The sequence below is a fragment of the Chlamydotis macqueenii genome, chromosome 3 (genome assembly GCF_036417535.1).
Source record: "Chlamydotis macqueenii isolate bChlMac1 chromosome 3, bChlMac1.mat, whole genome shotgun sequence".
Taxonomy (NCBI): Eukaryota; Metazoa; Chordata; class Aves; order Otidiformes; family Otididae; genus Chlamydotis; species Chlamydotis macqueenii.
Window position 1 is genome coordinate 31,432,204 of NC_141558.1, and position 23,624 is coordinate 31,455,827.

Below are 23,624 nucleotides of genomic sequence, written 5' to 3' on the forward strand. Positions count from 1 at the left end.
TCACCTCTTCCCTCTTCCTGGGCTTAACTTTATTCCCAACTATCTCCACATCCTCCCCCAAGTGGCACAGGGGGAATAGAGAACAGGGGGTGCGGTCAGTTCATCACACATTTTTTCTGCTGCTCCTTCCTCCTCCAGGGAAGAACTCCTCACATTCCTCCCCTAATCCAGCATGGGGTCTGACCCACAGGCTACGGTCCTTCATGAACTGCTTCAGCACTCATCATTTTTCCATGGGGTGCAGTCCCTCAGGAACACCGTGCACCAGCACGGGCCCTCCATAGCCTGAAGGAGGCTGTGGCCCTGCCCCAGCGTGGGGTCCTCCACAGGCTGCAGGTGGATCTCGGCTCCTCCATGGGCCTCCATGGGCTGCAGGGGACAGCCTGCCTCACCATGGTCTGCACCATGGGCTACAGGGGAATCTCTACTGGGAGCAGCATTATTATTACTCCTCCTCCTCCTCCTTCTTCCTCATTGACCTTGGCATCCACTGCTGCTTCTCTCACAAGCAATTAATCACAATTGGACTCAGGCAGCTGCCTCTTGTTATTCTCTTCACATCTTCTCTTCTTTTCTCTCTTCTCTTCTCTCCTCTCTTCTCTCAGACGGTCCAGACTGGGCCAGGCCGGACCCAGACAGCTGCCTAGAGGGAGGCCAGCAGGGCAGGCCTGCAAGGCCCACACCCCATCCTCCTTGCCCACTCTGCTGTTTTATTTTCTCTGTCTTAAATATGTTATCACACAGGCATTAGCATCTTTGCTGATTGGCTTTGCCCAGGTCAGTAGCCAGTCTGTCCTGCAGCTTCCCGGGTCCACCAAACAAAGGGGAAACTTTTAGCAGCTTCTTGCAGAAGCTGCCACTGTAGCCTTCCCCACTACACAAACCCAACACGGACAGGTAGGTTTGGGTATTTGTTTTGTTTTGTTTTGTTTTCCAACCTAGGTTACATCATATATATTAAGATAAAATATCAGTCTTTAATGTAACTTTTATTCCTGTCAGTAGTTTTGCTGAAAATGTAATAGAGTATTTGCTGAAGTGGACCATAAATTAATCTTATATATCAAGAAAAAAAATAACACCTTTGAAATAAAATACTTGTTTTGATCTTACTAAGATCAATATTAGGAAGAGTTCCTCAATGTTAGATTTAATTTCCATTATTTTAACAATTAGTGTGGGCCTACTTACCTGAGTTGTAGATAAGGAATATTGGAGTATGACTTCTGTGTTTTGAAATTTGAATTACTACTAGCAAAAGTGTGGTGTAGCTGGTAGAAAAAAAATTACATTGTAATTACTTTAGTCATTTATGCTAGAAAAGAAATGTAAAAATTTTTTAAAATTAATACTAGTAAGCAACATGTCAGCTTTTAAAATAGTTATAACCCAAATGCAAACTATTAAAACCAGCACAACACAAGCAATGCTAGACTAGTGAAAGGTTAAATTGCTGTTGCCAAAAGCTGAGATTCTAGAAAAATCTTAGAGAGTTTTTTTTTAATGCTTTTTTTTTTAATCCATCCCTTTGATTTACAGAGCAAGTGCTTGCCAAATTTTAAAATCTTGAAAATGAAATGAAACTTCATTGTTACAAAAGGTCAGATTAGAGACACTGATCGTCACCTTGCTTTGTCAACCTTTCACTAACAGAATATTAATAAGTATTGTGTTAGCTCATGTCTTGACAAGGCAAAAAGACAGTAACCTTGGCCATAGATATCAGAGACAATATTTTTTTTTTTTTGCTTTGGCTCAGTTTCTGTCCTATAATTTAATCTAGAGAAGCAACAAGTGCTTGGAACAAATTTCCAGTCCTTAAATTGGACTTACATGAATAGTACATTGATAGAGGATCTCAGTCCACATGGATATAAGAGTTGGATCGGCAGATACAATAACAAAATATTGTTCTAGAAAATCTAGGAATGGAAACCAGTTTTACAATTTCAGTGTCTTTAAGTGTTTGGTGTTTTCTATGTTCAAGGCTTAGCCTCCATAAAGGGACTTTGGTTTAAAGAAAATAACTAAATCTGCAGATGCATAGAAATACTATTTTTGAGTTTTGAGTGTTTCTTGCCCTCAGTCTGAGTCTAATTCTAATCTTTTTTGCTGTAATTTTCTCAGCTGAAAGCAAGAATTTATTTAATTATAATATATTACTATAGAACAAGCTTTATATGTCACATACAGAAAGACAAAACTAGTATTAATGTATCGTTAGTGTTTGCACATTATATATTAATGGCTTACAGATTAATCATTATGTCAATTAAATAGATTAATTATTAAACAGAAAATAAAATACAGACATTCTGTTTCATCTGATTTTTTTTTTGAATGGCTCTTCCTGTTATTTTTGTTCCTTTCGAACCTCTGTTCCTGAAATACTGTTCATTATCCAGAAGTTTGTTTCTAAATTGATTTAGTGACTAATTTTTAAGCAACCACTAAAGCATGTCTACTAATATATAGTATACCCACACATTTGTTCTTTTACCTAGCTATCCACTGACTAAATTAAATAGATAAGAGAGTATGAAAAAAGGTGGGCAAATGTGATCATTTAATATGAGTTAATATGTTTAATTTAAATTGGCCTTAAAATATTCATTTGTTTATTTAAAATGTATCATCATTGCTTCATTTTATATCAGAATTAGCCAGTTTGTTAATAAAACCAGAAGATTTTTTTTTTTTTGAGGAAGTATAAATCACAATTACATGTGCTGTTTGGAATGTAACATGGTATTTGGATTTGCAGATAAATTAAAATATAACAGGTAGTTGACCACAGTGAGAATGTGGGTTGTAATACATTATTCAGAGAACATGATATTTGGTCTTATGCACTGTGAACATGTTGATGAAGGTAATCACATTTTTCCAGTAGTTTGATGAAAGAGATACCGAAGTAATCTTTTAAAAACCGCACAACTCAAACAAAATCCTGTTTGTTCCAGACAGAATATGAACAGAATATAAACCTTCTGACAGCACAGAGGTTTACTCTAGGGACACTAAAGTAATGAGCCAGCAGTAGCAGCAGACATGAAGCTTTCAATGAGACTGAAAACCCTGGCTACAAAACACAGTTGGCACTCTGCTGCGTAGCTGTCAAAGTTGCCAATCACGTCTCAAAAGTTCAGTTTTACATGCCAGACAGAGATATATAGATATATAAATATATGTACACACATATGTCTATTTTGTGAGATATCAAAGTCCTGTACTGTAGTGTATAAATCAATACTGCAACAGTCATAAACGCTCATGGACACAGTAGCTACTTCCTTAGCTGCAACTAAGTAATTAAGTGGCAAGAGCTGTGATGAGATTGCTGCCCTCAGAGAGAGCAATGGCTGTTGGAGGTAGTTCAGCAACAGCAGTGTGAGGAGACATTGCCAGGAGGCCAGACCAGAAATACCGTGGAAAAAGGGAGCAACAGGTTTAAGGGCAAGAAAAAAATAGGAACACTGGTTCCTTGCAGTCCTTACAGTGCTTGAAGGCTGTTTGATCAGGATATCAAAAGAGAAAGAAGTTCTGAAAGGCTGCTGTGCCCTCATAGAAGACCTTCTTAAGGAGCAGACGTAATATTTATCCTGCTTTCCATGTTTCTGCTTAATCTCTCATTACTGCTTAAACTCTCATTAATGACTGCAATAGCCAAACATACTCTTTTTTTTTTTCATTTGAATACACTTCAAAGACAGTGAAGAGTGTGATCTGACAGCAGCGGTTTTATTGTGTTTCAGGTTTCTGCAAAGGCTTTTATTTCCCTCAATTTTGTATATTTTTTTTTATAATGGACATTTTTTTCTGAAAGTGTTTTTGTATTCATAGAATCATAGAATCATAGAATGGTTTGGGTGGGAAGGGACTGTTAAAGCCCACCCAGTCCAACCCCCTGCAAGGAGCAGGGACATCTCCAACCAGATCAGGTTGCTCAGAGTCTCATCCAACCTGGCCTTGAACGTTTCCAGGGATGCGGCATCCACCACTTCTCTGGGCAACCTGTTCCAGTGTTCTACAACTCACATTGTAGAATTTTTTTTCCTAATATCCAATCTAAATCTACCTCCCTCTATCTTAAAACCGTTACCCCTCATCCTATCACAACAGGCCCTACTAAACAGCCTCTCCCCATCTTTCTTGTAGGCCCCCTTGAGGTACTGGAAGACCGCTATCAGGTCTCCCTGGAGCCTCCTCTTCTCCAGGCTGAACAGCCCCAACTCTCTCACCCTATCCTCATAGGAAAGGTGCTCCAGCCCTCTGATCATCTTTGTGGCCCTCCTCTAGACCTTCTCCAACTGGTCCATGTCCTTCTTATGTTGGGGGCTCCAGAACTGGACACAGCACTACAGGTGGGGTCTCACCAGGGCAGAGTAGAGGGGGAGAATCACCTCCCTCGACCTGCTGGCCATGCTTCTCTTGGTGCAGCCCAGGATGTGATTGGCCTTCTGGGCCACAAGGGCGCATTGCCAGCTCACATTGAGCTTCTCGTCCACCAGCACTCCCAAGTTCTTCTCCTCAGGGCTGGTCTCGATCCATTCTCCGCCCAGCCTGTATTTGTACCTGTGATTGCCCTGACCCAGGTGCAGGACCTTACACTTGGCCTGGTTGAACTTCATGAGGTTGGCACGGGCCCACCTCTCCAGCCTGTCAAGGTCCCTCTGGATGGCATCCCTCCCTTCCAGCGTGTCGACGGCACCACACATCTTGATGTCATCGGCGAGCTTGCTGAGGGTGCACTCTATCCCACTGTCTATGTCGCCGACACAGATATTGAACAGGGCCGGGCCCAACATGGACCCCTGAGGGACGCCACTCATGACCGGTCTCCACATGGACATTGAGCCATTGACCACCACTCTCTGAGTACAGCCGTCCAGCCCACTCCTTACCCACTGAGTGGTCTGTCCATCAAAGCCGTGTCTCTCTAGTTTAGAGAGAAGGATGTCGTGTGGGACAGCACAAGTCCAGGTAGATGATGTCTGTTGGTCGTCCCTTGTCCACCGATGCTGTTACCCCGTCACAGAAGGCCACCAAATTGGTCAGGCACGATCTGCCCTTGGTGAAGCCATGTTGGCTGTCACCAACCACCTCCTTCCTCTCCTTGTGCCTTAGCATGGTTTCCAGGAGAATCTGCTCCATGACCTTGCCAGGCACAGAGGTGAGGCTGACCATCCTGTAGTTACCTGGGTCTTCCTTTTTCCCCTTTTTGAAAATGGGGGTAATGTGCCCTCTCTTCCAGTCATCAGGGACCTCACCAGACCACCATGACTTTTCAAATACAATGGCCAGTGGCTTGGCAACTTCATCCGCCAGTTCCCTCAGGACCCGCGGATGGATCTCATCAGGTCCCATGGACTTGTGCACCTTCAAGCTCCTCAGATGTTCCCGAACCTGCTGTTCAGGTACAGTGGGCAGTTCTTCATCCTTGCAGTCCCTGCTCGTGCCTTGCATAGCTTGGGTGGCGAGACAAGAGCCCTTATCGGTGAAGACTGAGGGAAAAAGTCATTGAGTACCTCAGCCTTCTCCATGTCCCGGGTAACCAGGACACTGGTTTCCTTCCGGAGGGGGCCTACATTCTCCTTGGACTTTCTTTTGTCCCCTACATACCTATAGAAGCCTTTCTTGTTGCATTTTATGTCCCTGGCCAGATTCAGTTCTGTCAGGGCTTTGGTCTTCCTCACCCAATCCTTGGCCACTCGCAGAGTCTCTTTGTAGTCCTCCCAGGCTATCTGTCTCTGCTTCCACCCTCTATAGGCTTCCTTCTTTACTTCCAGTTGGTCCAGGAGCTCCTTGCTCATCCACGCACGCCTCCTGGCCTTTTTGCCCAGCTTGTTCTTCATCGGGATGCACCTCTGTTGAGCTTGGAGGAGATGCTTCTTGAATATGGACCAACTTTCCTGGGAGAAAAGTATTGTTTCTACTTGCACTGTGTGAATAGCGAGCATAAACTACGAAATATGCTGCTAGGAGAGACAGGTCTCAGACCTCAGATAAGCAATGTCTTATTACAATTCAGCTATAGCAGTACTTTTAAAATATGCATATAGCTATATCAGATTGCATGTGGAATTTCTTCACCCAATCTTAGGATAGAAATTAATACTTTTTATAAAATTAATTTTTTTAAAAAGGCTAATTCTGTGAAGTCATTCCATTGTTCTTAATTCTTACTTTTCTATATCCTTTTCTCCCAATGTATCTGAAAGCTTTTGGCTAATGATGCCAGAGCTGGTCTCTGAATCTCAATGGGCCTATTATCCAGTGCTTTGTCCTGTGCCCTCTTCCCTCTTCTCTTCTTTATGTTATGAATACTTCAGGGAATGGAACATCCTTTATTTATGTTTGTGCAGTGATATGTTAGTATAAGGTGCCATAAGTATATGTGGATTTTAAATATTTATACTCTATTCATGAAATTCAATGTAGTCAGCAAAATGTTGAAGTAAAGCATCAAAATTTCCCTAAATGCTGCTCTCACAAGCATCTTCAGAAGGACCTTTGTTATCTTTGATGAAGAGGTGGATGGAAGAATTTAAATATTTAATAGATTTTTACTTCACAGGCTGCCATGTTTTTCTATAAATAAAACACTTTTCAGAATGAAATAGCAAGGTGTATTTTGTCTCTATGAAACTATCTTTATATGTACTGCACCAACATTGTTCCTGAGAGAACTACACTAATGTTGACATAAGAAAATAGTATATTCCACCTGTTTTTTCAAATCATTTGTTATTTCTTAAGAAAATTTTTATTCTCTATTTTATGTCTAATTTATTTATATAGTTCTGACTTCTAGGAATATCTAATGTTTGTGATGAATAGAACTACAGTTTTGCAGTTTTTAGCCAGTTAAGAACTTCTAAGTCAATCTGAGTTTTGATAAAGCAGGATTTATAAGACTAGGGGGAAAACTTGATTTTTTATATTTTATCTCAGCTCTTGTAGGCAGCAAAATAAACATGAGTAATAATAAAGACATTTCAGTTTCCCAAAACATTACCGATAGTTTAATGATATGTAATAAACATAGATTCCCCTCCTGTTGTGAATCAAATCAGAAATCTTCCACTTACTTCAAAGATGTTGGAGTTGGGATTGTAAAGCTCCAGGAGAAAAAAAAAATTATTTTGAGCAAAAATCTCTGCTGATTTAGGACCTAATTGACAAAAGGATTTGGATATTGAGTGTAGGGTCATCTGAAATCGCAGCCTTCAGATATTTTGCCAATATATGCTTAAAATTTTTAAAGGCATTACTGGTTAGGCCTCTCAGGAACTTGGATGTCAAAAAGTTCTACTTCTAAACACCCACAGAAATGTTCAGTCAAGTCTCTAAACAGAGTAACTCTTATCTCATATTTCAATTTAAGTAGGATATACCAAATAGAAAACTTCATGCTTACCTTATCTAAGAGAGAGAATACAGCAAATACTCTGCACTTGAGGTTCAAGTGCTTTTAAAATACTCCATAAGAATTAATCTTAAGCTTTCAGAATTTCAGGGGCGTCAATTCAGCAGAGTATAAGCGTGACCTTGTAGGAGGAGACACAAATAAATGTTTAGGTCAAGGGTGACGTATTCTTTTTGTATACCAGTAACTAATAGGTTTGTTTGTTTTCTTCTTAGGGCACGTTGAATCCCTACTGTGTGCTATGGGATGACTCAAGAACGTAAGTGGCAGATGTTTGTTTCTATTGCTATGGCTGAAGTATTACAAAGTACCTAACAATATTTAAGCAGTTGGTCAGTAAATGGGTTGGTACGAGAGCAAGGAAAATGAACCTTTCACAGAGTGAAAGTACTGGATTCTCCAGTCACTTGTCTTCCTTTCTGCAGCTATGTAAATGGAAATAATACAATATCTCACCAGGAAGATATTACTCACATAGTAATTTTAATCCACTTTTTCAGAATTAAAATGAGAATGTCTAAGAGCTGTAGTTCCTTGATGGTAGTTGCTTGGCAACAAGCAAGTGAGTAAACAATCAGACAGATAACTAAGGAAGGCTTTCATTTCTGTGATTACAGGGAGAAACACCATTTTCAAGTGTGATACCCACAGAAATCTTTGTTTTAGTTGGTGCAAATTTTCATTTTAGTTTAGTAAAATAATAGCTGTATAGTAAACAGTAAAAGCTTGCTAGCAGCCTTCTGCTACTTTTTTCAGTGTGTGTCCCTACTGTAGCAAAACACGAAATGTCGCTGTAAAGGAGTACAGCAGTAAAATCAGTGTGGTTTAAACAGAATTCCAAGTTTATGCAGTTGTACTTTGCTGCATTAATCTTTCGCAGTAAATCTCTCACTAAAGTCAAGGTGAACTTTGCCTAAATACCGACTAAGTATTTCAAGAAGGATCCCTGTGTGGTTGCCATATTAATTTTTTTAAAGATGATGATGTACTTCTTGTCCCGGTATGTTATGTATGTCTTATACTACAGACTCATCTACAGTGTTAGAAACTGTATGCCTGAGATTTTGTGAGTGCTTTTATCCTTGAGCTTAGGTTTACATGAGTACACTGATGGCTGAGAAAATACATTATAGTATAGAAATTAGAGACTTTGAACATGATAGTAGACATTTTTCCAAATAGTACCATGGTCTATGCCTCTACAAAAGAACCATAATGCTTATTTGCCAGCAACATCATATTGTTCCATTTCTGTAAAGTGTGCGGAATAAAGTACATTAAAGACTTGTTAACTATGTATTATTATGTGCACATGGAATGAAAATATTTGGAACATGTTCTTTGTTTCCTCTTCACAATGTTTTGCCTACACAGTAGTAGTACAGTGCTTTATTTACCATTTTTTTTCACATGCATTGCTTTAAGCATTTAGAGTGCATACTCTGATTTCACTGCTCCAGTCCAGAATATCAAAGGCATATTTGCACAGAATTAGGCTATCAAAAAAAAAAAAAAAAAGCAGCAGCATGCTGTGGATTTAACAATGTGATTAAAACATTTCATGCAGGTATTTGGGTTGAATGTGTGAAGTAATCACTAACAAATGTATTTTGTTCTTGCCATTTGTTTTGCATACATTTCTCTGTATATTGTTTATAGAGAAGTTTAGTGCTACATATAAGTACTGGTTTCAGTATGATTCAGAATCTGGATGGAAAAGTGAACTTTTGAAACATCTAAAATTTACATAAACTTAGATAAAATAGTTTGAGGTTTTGAGGGAGAAACACATGTTTTGCTTCTGACGGATATATTTTCTAGTCATTTTATTTAATAGTAACTATTGAAGATGCTAAAATATTTGAAGATTGGGGTTATTCTTGGAGATTTGTCAGTTCTGAAAAGTGATATGAGCTATCAAATCTTCACAATAAGATATGACATATCAATAAGTTCTGCACAAACACCATTGTCATTTGTTTTACACATATATGTGTGTTATTTTGTAAGAATTTTACATTGTATCTTAACTGAATGTGTAATAGCAAGAGCAAAATTCTACTTTTATCCTCCATACCTTAGGAAAAAATTCCTACTGTTAGCTGTGGGAGCATGAGTTGATTCATAATTTTATTTTTGTAATGCTGTTTCTTTTTATTTTGGTGCATTTTATTTGTATTTACTCAGGAATAGTTCAGAATTTGTATTCTGGCATCGTGAGTTTTAATTATTATGAAAGCTCTGTAATGCTGAATTGGTTCCTATAATTTATAAATCTTAATAAATAAGTATGTGTAGGACTATACGATTGGTTAGGTGCCCATGACGATGTTGGGTTCTTGATGGGTTGTTTTTCTTTTATTTTTTTCACTTTTTTCCTAAGTCTCAGGAATTAGCCACTCTCAGCAGCAGGTGATTGGGTTTGACGGATTAATATCCTCAGCCACATTGCAAATCCTACAGACCTGTGCTGTGCTTGTGTCCTTCCAAACTGGGTAATTTTTGCATAGCCGGGATTTGGCAAGCATTTTGTAATAAACTCAGCAAAAAGTAGGCTGCTTTTAGTTGAAGGTGCTTAACTAATCAGTAGTCTGTGTTGAGATGGGTGTTTTAAATTAAGTGCTTTTCCAATGAAAACTGTATTTGCTTTTATCATCGGCGTTCAGCCAGCAGTAACCTCTAATGGGTTTTGCACTTTTTTAGCCACTTCTCCCACATTTTTATCTGCATACATTGCAAGTTCACATTTGGTAAATGATACTTCTTCCACTAATTTTGTCAGTTTAATACTTCTCCAACAGCAGGGGAAGCTTTGTCCATCTGGGTTTTGGGCATGTTCCTCAGGAGATTGATCAGTGATTAACAGTTCCCTGTCATCCATCCTTGAAGAAAGTTCTGGATTTGTGAGCTGTTTAATCACACTAGATCATCAAACTTATCCTACTGCCATTGCTATTTGTGACATTTTGGTCATCCTAACTTTAGCAAAAGCAGTTTAATACATTTTTTTTTCTATGAGATTTGGTGATTCTTCCCTGTGATTATATTTTTTAAAGTTTTCAGTTTATCAAGCTAGCAGACTTGTGCCCTCTCCATAGGCAGCTAGTCAAATATGTGTACAATATTGAGATAGTGCAACTAAATAATAAAATATTTTGTCATGTATTGTAAAGGGCAAGCTCAAATCCAGTAATTCAGCATTTTATTTCAGTTTATTATCCCAAAATATAGAGCACATCTGTGTTAATTGAAACAAGGCTGTTTATGAGTCCTGGAATTTCCTTTGATATTTCCAGCATCCCTACACAAAGCTGGTAGCATCAACAGTATGTAAGTGGTAACTTTTTCCCCTTCAGAAATCTGAGTGATATCTTCATTCATTCAATTCAGAAAACATATTCTAAATGTTGCCATCAGTAAAGTCTTACGATACTGAATGCTTGTCCTTCCAGTGCATAGGAAAATGTGTGGAATATTTGTAACTGATGTTCTGAGGAGAAACAGTTTAGTTCCTTAAATCAACCAAAGAAAAACTCAAGAGTTGTATCTTTTCTGCTTTGCATTGTCTGGCATGAACAAACTATCCCTGATGGCAGGAACTGTTTGTGATACATTAACTGCAGTGTCTCAGTCCACAAAGAGAAAGAAAAGAAGTTGATCGTGTACTAGGGCTGACATTCCCACCCCACAGAAATGATTTAAAAGATTTTAAGATTAAATGAAACTTCTGAAAGTTTTTTCTCCTGTCCCTCCTACCTTTATGGAAAGGAAAAGAAGGGAGAAGGAGACAGCAGAGAAAGTCTCAACCAGCAAGTAATCCAACGGTTAGCGGATTTACTTGGGGACCTCAGAGATCAGCCCTTCAGTTTTTTCTTTATAGAAGTTACTTGAGGAGTTTGAAACACACTTTTCAGCCTCACAGGAGCAGCCCATGCCCGCTGAATTGTTGACTCCTCTGGAGTCTGTTACTCACAACGTGTCCTGCTGGAACTCTGTCACATTATTTAGGAAAATATTCATGGCTGTGGAGCTGATTGCCATCACCTCTATATTTAATTTTACCACCCTTTCCATGTGTTTGTCACCATGCCACACTTAAATCTTATCCATATCACTGTCAGTGTTTTTTTTTTCTAGTGCTGTTTTGCTTTATGTAAGTCTGGGCAAGGCTGTGTAGACAGGGGGGATCAAAGAACCCTTATATGCATGCATACATTTCCATTTTAAAAATGCCATTTACTGTGGCAGTTTTGTAAGTTGTCTGAACAGTTCTCTTGAACTTTGTTGCCTTCTCTGATGCTTATATCTGTGGTAGGTGCCATAAGAGACATTCTGAATGGAGACCTAGGATCCATGAAAGTTTGGCCTGACAAAGTTAATCACTCATTTTACTGAACCCAGCCTCTTGAATCAGGGTGCAGAATTCAAAACGCAGTAATAAGCTGGAAGCTAGGTGCCACAGTACAGAGCATCACAAGTACCACCCTCACATGCAACCGTTGGCTAACACCATCACAGTGAGGGCATGGAAGATGGGGTGGACACAGTATGTTACTGGAAGAAGGTTACATAGCACATGGGAGTTTTAGTAGTTACTGACTGATTAGCAAAACAATGCAGCTGGTGCTCCTTCTTTTAGAAATGTGTTGGATGTAATGTGGGCACATGTGCTCTCCACAGGACAGTGTCAGTTGCTGCTGGTGTGCTCCACAGCTGTACCCAGTGCAACATGACATCTCACAGTACTGGGTAAGGAAAGAGCTTTAGCTGCCAGTTGCCAGTTGCTGCAGAAGGATGTTATAACAGTATGACAGCCTTTTGTTTGTCCATATGTATGCTCATAGCAGTTTGCGCCTGCTGAATATACAATTGTCAGAAGTACAATGCAATTAGGTGAAATTTTTAATACTGCAAAGATTTTGACCTGGTTCAGTTTTAGTTTAGGGCAAGTGGTAGATCTTCTCTGTTTTTTTTTTTTTTCCCATTGCCATACAAATTTACATTGACAGTGGCTTAGATTTTCTACCCTGAAGCTATGTGAAGCTATGAGAATATAGCTGTATATGAGAAATAAAAAACTGTATATATGTATATAACTTCAGGATTTCACTCTAGACATATTATAACATTCTCCATTAAAAAGAGGGTTAAAAAAAGTTTACAATTACTTTTTTAAAATTATCCCCTAGAGCTTTTAATTTTTTTTTCTCCCATTGTCCCTGGATACAATTGTGGAGAAATAGTCCCTAAATGAATTTGTTCAATGCAGATAAAGAAGAGTCTCCCAGTTCATTGTGATTTTCTCACAGATTTGCATATAGAGCAGAATGTGCCTCAGCTTTAGAATATAAGCTTCCATGCATACCATCAAAACAATTTTTGCATTTTGTTAACTTGTGATAAAATTGACAGGGGACACTGATCTGCTTTGTCCCTTTCCTCTCCAGTTTGTTTTTTGGTTTTTTTTAAACTACCATGATGATCATTACAGTTATTCCTTGTTTGGCTTAGCCTTGCAAACCTTTGAAAATACTTTCAGGAAGACTCTTTATAACTCACATCAGAATGTCTCGAGCTAATAATAAAAATAATTAGAATATCCTAAATCAAAATTTGCTTTTGGAAATATGAATAGTAGCCTCTCCTTACTTTATATTACTTTACAGTCATATTATTTTTGTCACCAGGAAGATATGGAGCAAATATATTTTTCTATAAGTAGAATAAAAATTGAAGGAGAGTAGTTTGTGTAAGTATTGTTTGGCAATATATGCCAGATTAAGCTTTGTTTGTTCCATGGACTTCAGTCAGACTTGTTGGTCCAGATTTTCAGTTAGACTTTGCATCTTCTGTATTTATCAAGGCAGAAAATCTGCTTTCCGTGTTAGCTTCTGTGCTTATGTTTGTGAATGTAATGGAAGAGTTAATGTTAATGAATTTATTCAAAAGATAAATGCCTCCTGGAGTACCTACTTTTATAAAGAACTTTTATAATGGAACCTGTGTAATAGCATTCTGTTCCTAGTAGTCTTGCATAAAGAATAGAAAGACTTCACAGAATCATATTCTTTTTCACTAAAAAGAATTAAAAACCTGATCTAAACTCCCTTGCAGACAACCAAAAGGCTCTGAGTGATTTTAATTAGATCAGTGGCAAACCACTGCTCAAGCCATGCAAGACCTAAATGTAAAAATTTTTAAATTTAAAAACTGCTAAGATTATACTCTAATGCAGGAGTACTTAGTTCTGAAATATGTAGGTATTGTAGAATATAAAATACAGTGTCTTTGTGTTAAAGAAGAGTCAGACCAAAATTTTCGCTACTTAAGTCATACACAAAGTGAATCAGCATATATGGGAGGAATTTATAATTTAGTTCTTTTTTATAACATTGCTCTTCACGAACACCTACACATCATGAACAGAGCTTACATGGCCTGCTGAAATTTATAGCAAAAAAAGGAAATCAAATTAATTCTTGCTAATAAGTTCACTTTCTTTTAAATTTTTACTGGATGATTAATCAACTCCATTTCTTGAGAACTCAATTGATATTTATTTGCTTTATGTAGATGTAGATTTTCAGAAACTAAAAATAGTGGTTTATTGTGATATCAGGCAATAATAATTCTGAAATGTGAATAAAAGGAACTAATGGTTATATCTTCATAATCAAATTCAAATATTTGAATTTGACTTCTGACAGATTTTTTTAGTGTGTAATGAGGGCAGAAGATAATTAAGCAATTTGAATAAACTTTAGAACAGAAAGAGAAAAAGTTGGTCATAATTTGTTTTTATATCTTTGTTTCCAGAAAAATTAGTGGTTGTTACCAAGTCAAATAAAATGTGATCATTGTTTCCACTACTAATACCTCACCAAGAAATGCAGCAGATGGGTTTGTGAATCCAGCACGGCGCTGGATTTGGACTGACTCTTGTAGGGGAAAACAGTGTTTGCCAAAGCCAATACAGCTTCCAAAAGTATGATGTACCACGCTTAACAACCTTTCTTATTTCTGTCATGTAACTCTTAAAGTGTGTTGCACCCGTAGATTTAAAAGCAATTTAACACAGAGGGTGGTATTGTCCTCCTTGGTTTACAGAAAGGAGAAACTAGGGCATAATGAAAGCAAAGGTGTTTGTTCAAGTCACTCATCAAACCACGTAGAGTTAAACTTATAAATTTTTGAGTCCTAACTGAGAATGCTCTCTAGCTGTTCTCAAAGCAAATATAATTTAATTACCGTGATGTAAAAACCTAAAGGTTAAATAGTTTTATGATGATATTTCTGGTTTTTAATCATTCATTCTGATGAGCTCACAACTGTTGCCAGTCCTGGAGAATTCATCCCTATTTATGCAACAGAAGTAGTCCAGCAGCACTAAAAGTCCTTGTATTATGCCATCCTTAAACAGAAATGAAATCTACTTGCATCACCCAAGAAGATAAAATATCTGTGGCCTCTCTCATCCATGTGAGAAGGAGCAGTGGGAAGTACCCTTTGGCCATTCTCTCCTATTCCTTTCACAACAGAGGCACAGATCATGTGCATAAATTGCTTATAAGTAAATCATGTTGTGTAGTTTTGCACAGACATTTATTTGTTTCTCTTAAACTTATTTGCAGTCAGTAGAAAAAAAGAGAGAACAACTGGTATAAGTACACCTACTTTTAGTAATATTATGAGGATAGTATAATACAAGGCATTTTTGAGCGTTTGCAGAGTATAGGATTGCTTGTCTTTACTTCCAAATGCATGGATCTGAATCTAATGGAAGTCTCCTCAACTAATAACTGTTCTCTCTGATAAATCAAACATCATCATTCATCAAAGTATGGTCTGTCTTTCTACAAGAAAGATGTTTGTGTGGCAAAATTATCTTAAAGTAAATGTTTGGAATAGTGTTTTGAAATGGACCCTCTAGTGTCCTCCAGTTGTCCTTGAATTGTCAACAGTGGAATCACATCTCAGCCTGATAAAACTGTAAAAGTTAATAAAAAACAGTCAAACACATGTCCAGTTGAAATCACATTTTATCAAGTGCTGTCACAAGTATACTCCTTTAATGCTGTATCAGCATCTCACAGGTACCTTAACATGTAATTAATCCTTTGCTGAATTTCTGTGGCATAGTTGAGCAACAAGAGCAGATTCAGCTAAATCTCTTCCTGTACCAGTCACTAGAGGGAAGCAAAGACCTTCACGTGCCTATCCGTGACGTCAATCAATGTCTTAATGTCACTGACAAAATCTGGTCAGTATTCAATCTAAAATTTTGAAAAAAACCTATTTGATGGAAAGCCACCCTTAAAAAAAAAAAAGGGCAAAAATCTATTTCTGTATGGTTGATTTCCAGAGGCCATTGTCCTTAAAAAATAGAGTTATTTTCATAAATGTTGTTTTGAGAATTTAAATCTAGACAAGAAGCTCAGTGCAGAGTGGATAAACAAGATGTGTTTAAGACTTTCATTCTTTGAAGCATCCCAATATTGAGAAAAATGCATTGAAATGTTGGTAGCATAGTAGCTCTGCACTTGCATCATTTATGTGTGGCAAAACGTAAGATAAAATATGCCAGTTTCTTGTTATCTTTTTGTTGTTTGTCTCTTAGTTATCTATGCTTCTATTGCATAGTGTTTTGTCTGTGGTACTCAGAATCTCATCCTGCATAAACAGTTCTTCTGTGTGTACTAGGTAAACATATCAAGAGAACATGGAGTTATTAAATGAGGACTAGTTCATCGTGCACTCCATTTCAGCACAGAGAAAGCATAAAGTGTCTATGAACTTATAATTGTCTTCCAATTTATGAGGGGTTGTGTGCGGGGTACATTTACCATATACTATGTTTTTACTGTATCTAATTGAGCCCTGTTCTGCTTACTGGGAGCACACCTCAATTTACTATTCTCTCCTATGAGCTAGGATGGTTGAATACTTTATAAAGAGAAACAGTAGAGGCCAACATTACATTTTCTGACATTTGATTAAAGGAATATACCTCATATGACTTGAATTTGCCATAAAATTTAAATACCCAGAAACAAGGATAAAATATTCAAAATAATGTTTTCAGTTTTATCAGTTAAAATTCTAAATGTTTTTAAGATCATAAGGACAATATTTATCCTGCTTACCACTTAATTTGAATAGAAGATATTTTATTAAGCTTAAGCTATGCAGGATGGCCAGGCCTTAATGAGAATAATACAAATGTATATGAGAATTGAAACAAATTTAAGTGGAAGGTAATATGCTAGATGAACAGCTCCAAGCAAACAATTTCATGAAAAAAAATGTTGTATTGAATAGCTGCCAGATTATGGCTGAATAGATTTTTAGCTGAAAGCATCATGTATTTGTGATGGTTTTTTAATGTTACCATCATCTTCTCTGATAATGTTGAGTAAGAGAGATTTCTTGCATAGCTAGTTAACTAATTGTAATACATATGCATTCAAGTGCATGCATTGGGGTTAACATCCTGTAATCCATGCTATTATTCTAGTGGAGAATATAATATAGTTCTAAATTTCACAGGCTGTGGTTATGATTCCCAATGCTACATGTTATCCTAATGATGCAATTTCTAGTGGTTGTCTTCTGTTCCATCTCCCCATAACTCTGTGGAAGCAGAGCAAAATGTTTGTCTTTTAAATTATATAAATATCTTTGAAAGTATCAAAAGTATTAATTCAAATGCCATTATGTTACTAACAGTTCATCACTTAACATATATATGTTACTGGTGTCAAGTTTACCAATAGATCCTTTGAAGGCCCAGGCTTAAACATCACACTAGATTGGGACCATAGAACCAGAATCACTCCACAGGTATTGGCACAACTCCAGGAGTTATTGTGTCAACTTAAATGGCAGTAATCAAGGAATTGCATATACTGACACATAAAGCAATACAGAAGCAGAAAACAGAATCACTCCTTATAGTGAATTTGATATCTTTGTGTACTTAGCCTGTAAAGAGTACATTATTTTGACCAGACTTAAAAACTAAATCCTTTAGGTTTATACTACTTCATTATTGCAATTTTGACTGCAATATCTGTTCAATATCTTTTAAAATGCCAGTAAGTACTTTGATATCTGCTCAGTTTTAAATGCTTATTCACAAAAAAAAAACCCAAGGTATGGTTTTAATATAATACCAAAATAGCTTAAAATGTAAATATATCAAATGTCAGATAATAACACAAAACGGAAGATTTATTTAAAACAAAAAAGGACTATTTCATTTTAACAACTTCTGATTGCATTTAACCAACATAGTGCCATACAGCTAGTACAGAAATTCTAAAATGAGAGAGTCAGCAGTATTCAGGAGATAGTCTAACCTCTTTTTAAGCAGATAATGTTTTAAACATTGTAACATGTACAGGAAAAAGTCAATGATTTCTTTTTCTATGGACATCGCTCATCTTCAGCCCATTCTTCCTCTTGTTTCTCCTTCTTGTAAGTGGACAGTCAAACATCTGATCTTTTGGGTACACAAATTGTGTGTGTACTCAAACACATACTTCATCATTTCATGTACAAACACAGATTAAAATCTTTCAGGAATAAAGCCTGTAAAATATATTTACCACCACAGCCCCAAGAAGAACAATTGAAACTATGAAACATAATTTTATTTATTGTACTATACACCAAGGCATGCTCTACATAGTGCAATATATATTTATCTGATGTTGATTATACATGTTCTTAATGTTATTTATATTGGATACTATATACTAATCTTGAAAGAACACACTTCAATGTGAATTACATTTTATCTTCTTCATTGTAAAAGCAGGAGAAAAACTATGTTAAATTTACCATAACCAGATGTTTATAGCTGTCTATCTATCTATCTCTATGTATATCCTTACTTACTTTCCCTGTACAATTGACTGCTGGGAATATGTTTTCTTTTTCTTTTTTTTTTTTTTGTCTGAAGCAGACCATTCTGTTCTTATATTTTTGTAATTGGTTTACACAAGAAAACTCCAATAAAATACAGCCTTCTTCTCCTCTGAGGTTTTTCCAGTAAACAGAGAAAATTTTCATCAGAGTCAAGGAAATATACAGATGTCTAAATATCATAGTGAGTCAGTGTTTCAGACAAAATTAGAGCACAAGATGCTCTTAGGTCCACAACCCCATGGAAATACACATCTATCTTTAGTTTAGAAAATGTCTAGCACTTGTAAAAGAACCCACATAGTCCTGGCTTCACTCTCACCTTCCTGAAAAAATAGCAATATCTCTTGTGTGTCATTTCAAGGAACCACAAAAGACTAGTGTGTAGATGCACGACTATCTAAGAGTGATGATACAAGTTGAAATCCCAGACAAAAAGCATTACTATTTCATCACTTAATCTCAGGGGAACAAAGAAGTTGCTTGTTCAGACAGTTCTGGGGAGAACCAAGGAGGACTGGGAATGAGGTGAGAAGGTATTTTCTAAGATACTCTGCTGTGTATGGAGTTTCTATATACACTGGGCATGCTATTTTAGAGATACTCTTCTTTTACAGCCTCTCTGTGCTGCTGCCAGCACAACCTGTTACCCAAATGTCATTTTATAACCTGTACAACTATTTTTCCTTTTAGTTTGCCTAGACCTTTACATTTTCAGTGTATTTTGATTAGTGCAATTGTTTCTGAGAAAACATATGTCACAGAAACCAAGGAACACCCAGGTCAATGTTTTGGAGATGTGAATAAGTTTTTTATATTATTTTTATTTGATTTTGAAGTATAGATCATTAGTAGTCCTTTAACTGGTGTTTTTAATACTTTCCCTTCTGGAATTTTTTTGTTTAGTTTCATTTTATGAAGCTGATACAAACGTGAGAATGATAGCTTGTTAATATGAGAAAATATTCAAGCATATTTTTTTTTGCAGGTGTACTGCATTTCAAGTGTCTAAATTAAGTGTAAAAGTCTAAAACATAGGCCACTATTATTTTTTTTCCTTAAACTTGGTGCCAAAATGTCCTAGACAGACAAATCAGAGATAAGAGCTACAAGAAGTGACTCAGCCACTAAACAAGACACCTACCCTTTTCTGTTAACCAGACTGAGACAGAAATCTGCATAGAGCTAGGAAATTGGAAATCATTGATATCTAAATGTGTTTGAATAGGCTCTAGAATTAAAGGTTGATATGAAAGGCTCAATTTAGATACCTTATTACAAATGTGTAGAACAATGTTGGGATGTATCTCCAGGAGACAGGAGAAACCTATGCCCTTCAAAGCAGGTGAAGGCCAACCCACTGCAAGACATTTCTAGTAGTACTGTACGTAGGGAATGAAACCAATTGCTGACAGCAGAATTAACTTCAAAATTAAGAAAATGAAAACACTAAAATGTGTATGTCTGCCAGTACCATATTCATTGGGTACCTGCTACAGGGAAACCATCCTCTAGGCTCTATAGACTGTACTGATAAGATCTCCACTGACTATAATGAAAGCTTAGACACCTTGCATACCTATAGGTAGCTAAATTTAGAAGTTTAAATGCCAAACTGAATCGTGCCCTATGTATCAATTTCCACCTCAGAGTATGGATTGCCAAATTATGTCCTTGGGGTAAACACATACTTAATAAAGAGATGAGGACAACCTTTTGCAAAATAACCTGATGTTGAAGTCTTTGTGGAGTTCTAGGGCTTCTAAACCCTGTTCAGCATGAAGGGGTTCAAACTCACAGTTTTTCCTTCCCAGGAGAGAGCCCTGACCATCAGACTATATGCAATGATCTCATAGAGCTGCTTTCCTTGCAAGCAAAAGTAAAAATAATAAACATAATTTAAAATATTGAAAATATGCTATTGACATTGAACTCACAGAACTGGATATAGGAATATACATGTTCTCATGTTCTGAGACAGAATATTTAGTTTCTAAAGAAAAGTTTGTAGTGAGAATCAGGTGTTAACAAAATAATATTTTAACTTACTGTCGTAGTTCAGCCCTGATCAGGACCAGACTACGCAGTCTCTCTCTCGCTCCCCCCACCCTCCGAGAGAACAGGGAGAGGAAATATAAGGAAAAACAGCTCGAGGTTTGAGATAAGGACAGGGAGAAAATCCTTAAAGTTACCGTTACAGGCAAAACAGACTCGACTTGGGGAAAACTATTCATTTATTACTACAAACAGCAGGATAATGAGACAGGGAACAAGATAACCTCCATCCACCCCTCCCTCTTCCCAAGCTTAACATTATCTCTACTACCTTCCCCCCACCGAGCGGCACAGGGGGGAAGAGGGAACGGGGGTTGCAGTCAGTTCATCATACGTTGTTTCACACCACTGCTTCATGGTCGGGGGAAGAACTCCTCACGTTCCTCCCCTGCTCCATCGTGGGGTCCCTCCCATGGGCCACAGTCCTTCATGGAACTGCTCCGGCGTGGGTCATCTCTTCTACGGGTGCAGTCTCTCCAGAACAGCTGTCCCAGCGGGCCCTCCACAGGCCACAGCCGCCTTCAGGCATCCACTTCCCCCGGTATGGGGTCCTTCATGGGCTCCAAGTGGATCTCTGCTCCTCTGTGGACCTCCATGGGCTGCAGGGGGACAACCTGCTCCACCATGGTCGTCACCACAGGCTGCCGGGGAGTCTTGGCCAGGAGCCGCATTACTCCTGCCCCTCCTTCTAAACTGACCTTGGCATCTGCAGCCGTTCCTCACAACAGGCTGGCAGATGTCTCTCAGGATCTTTTTACATCTTATTCACTTCTCATCTCCTCTCCACTTCTTGCAGCTGGGCTGAACCGAGTCGGGCCCAGTCGGCTGCCTGGCGAGAGGCCAGAGGGTGAGGCCTGCAAGGCCCATGAGGCCTGCACCTCCCCCTCTGCACCTCTGCCCCTGCTCAGCTTCTTCACATCTTCTCTTCTCTTTTTTTTTTCTGTTTTCCCCTTTCTTAAATACGTTATCGCAGAGGCATTATCAGGGAATATTCTGCTACCAATTGTCTCGGCCCTGGCCAGCAGCAGGTCCGCCCTAGGCCTGGCCAAATCCACTGAACAAAGGGGAGCGACTTCTAGCAGTTTCCTGAAGCTACCACCTTAGGCCCCCCTTTACTAAACAAAACCACGACACTTATCTTCACTCTTAGGTAAGATAATAAAAAAGTGAGTATTTGTGATCTTACAAGGTTGATTATGTTCCCAAGAGAACCTTTGGGGTATTTTCTGCCCTCTTTGCAAACTTATTTATTAAGTAAAAGAACTTTAATATGTTATCAGCCTTACATTGTGTCATCATAGTTCCCAAGCAGAGATTATAATGAAAGTAGTAAGTGGTACACTCAATCCATTCTCATGACAACAGCTGTAAATGAGAACACAAAATGGTCTGATATTTACCTTTTGTGGCATTTTGAAAACCATAATCTTGCATAACTTTGTGAATGCCATAGTTGGTACTGAACAGACTTTTCAGTGTGTGTTTAAGAGCAGTGTAGATCCTATATTCTATATTTCCAGTTTTCAGCAGTTCTGTTTTTCAGATTTTGATTCCTGTCATACAATATACGTACCTTTTATCAGTTTACACCAGCAGAGTGGAGCAGGCTAACTCTTCTGGCTATATAGTTCCTCTGCTGTATTTTCTTAATAATGAGGAGGTCTGAAATTTGTGAAGCAGAAAATCTAGTCTCATGCTGCTTAGTGACACAAATAAGGAACACAAAACTCTTGTGATTTATTAATACCATTTGTATCTCAATATTTTTTTTTATTGCCTCCTAAATCAGTTTCTAAAGGCTAAAACCCCAGAAATAACCTTTTCACAATCTTTCTTAATTGAAGTGGGGGATGTACTCTAAAGCTAGAACTGAATGGCTTACATCACACTCCCCTTTCCCCTACCCGCTGATCTGGCACCTTTATTTTCTCATGTATTGAAACTAATTTAACAAGACAGATAGCACTCACACGTACAAAGTAGAACCCATTTAGGTGCAAACATCCTGGTGGCAGGGATTACCTGTGCCAGTAGACAGGACTACATAGCAAGAAAACTAATTAACAATAAAACATTATCAGATGCATTATAACAAGACTTTCATGAATTGTGTCTTATAAATATTCAAGAACTGGTTTTCTGTACCGTGCACTGAATAATTCCACATGCTATCAAGTTTGGGTTTTTTCTTGCTCTTAGTTCTCCCTTAAACCTCATCTTTTAGTCTCTTCTTCAGTATGCTGTACAGGACATAAATTCTGATCATCATTAAATCACTTTTTTTTTATTACATTTTATGCAGTCTTTCCAGAAGGATGTGTAAAAATAATGAAATTTTAGTCTAAGGGATATTTTGCCCTTTACAATAATGTAATCAGTGAAACGTGTAGAAACTCCCAAGCAGTTACCTGAGTGGTAAAAAGGCAATGAATAACATAAAGATCATATTTTGTTCCAGAACAAAGAAGTTCTGGTTACCGAATAATTCAATATTTACTTATTTTGCTCTTGTGCAATCTTAACACAGTCGGTTAACATAGAAATATACATCTAAAGTTAATTTTACTTCAGCCTATGTGCTTTTTTTTCTCAATCTTTTGGGATATTTACATATAAAGTAATTTTTAAATATCAAAGTTAATGTACCTTATGTTTTCAACTTGCTCTCCAACAAGGTGAAAATGCTAGAATTTTTCCAATTTATAATGTCGATGACACTTGTAATTTTTTTAATCACCTATGAGAAGTATAGATTAGCCCCTATTGCTAATTTTTAGTGGAAAAAAGTCAAACAAAACCATATTATAGCAAAATGCTATATAGCATGTGTTCAAGTTGGTTATGTAAGTAGGTTCATTATCTTCAATCTATCTGAGTTTAGTTTTATATCTGCACATTAAATGAGCATATCTGTCAAATTATTGGTACTGTTTGTCTCCCTAAATTTAAGCTCTTGCTTTGCTGAACTGCAAGTTTCTTTGTTATTTGTCTACTGGAAGAAGACTTCAGTAGGTGGTTAAAAAGATCACAATGTAACTGTAGCTAAAGTTTAAAAGAAATAGATATATTTAATACCAAGAGTACTCCTGTCTTTAAAAGCACATCTCAAGTAAGGACAGAGAACAATGATGCCATACAAAATCTTGGGAATCTAAACAGACACAAACAATCCCATTTATGGTTATAAAGAAATAGTTTAATTTTGGATATTGTT

General features: G+C 37.5%; 1 protein-coding gene across 2 annotated transcripts in view; it reads left to right on the forward strand.

Moving 5' to 3' along the window:
- Positions 1 to 23,624, forward strand: part of ADGRB3 (adhesion G protein-coupled receptor B3) — a 468,567-nt gene that overhangs the window by 278,301 nt on the left and 166,642 nt on the right. For both annotated transcript variants that reach the window (XM_086744848.1, XM_086744847.1), the window contains exon 16: positions 7,645 to 7,688. In XM_086744848.1, coding sequence (XP_086600974.1) covers positions 7,645 to 7,688 — 44 coding nt within the window. The remainder of the gene's footprint in view (positions 1 to 7,644; positions 7,689 to 23,624) is intronic.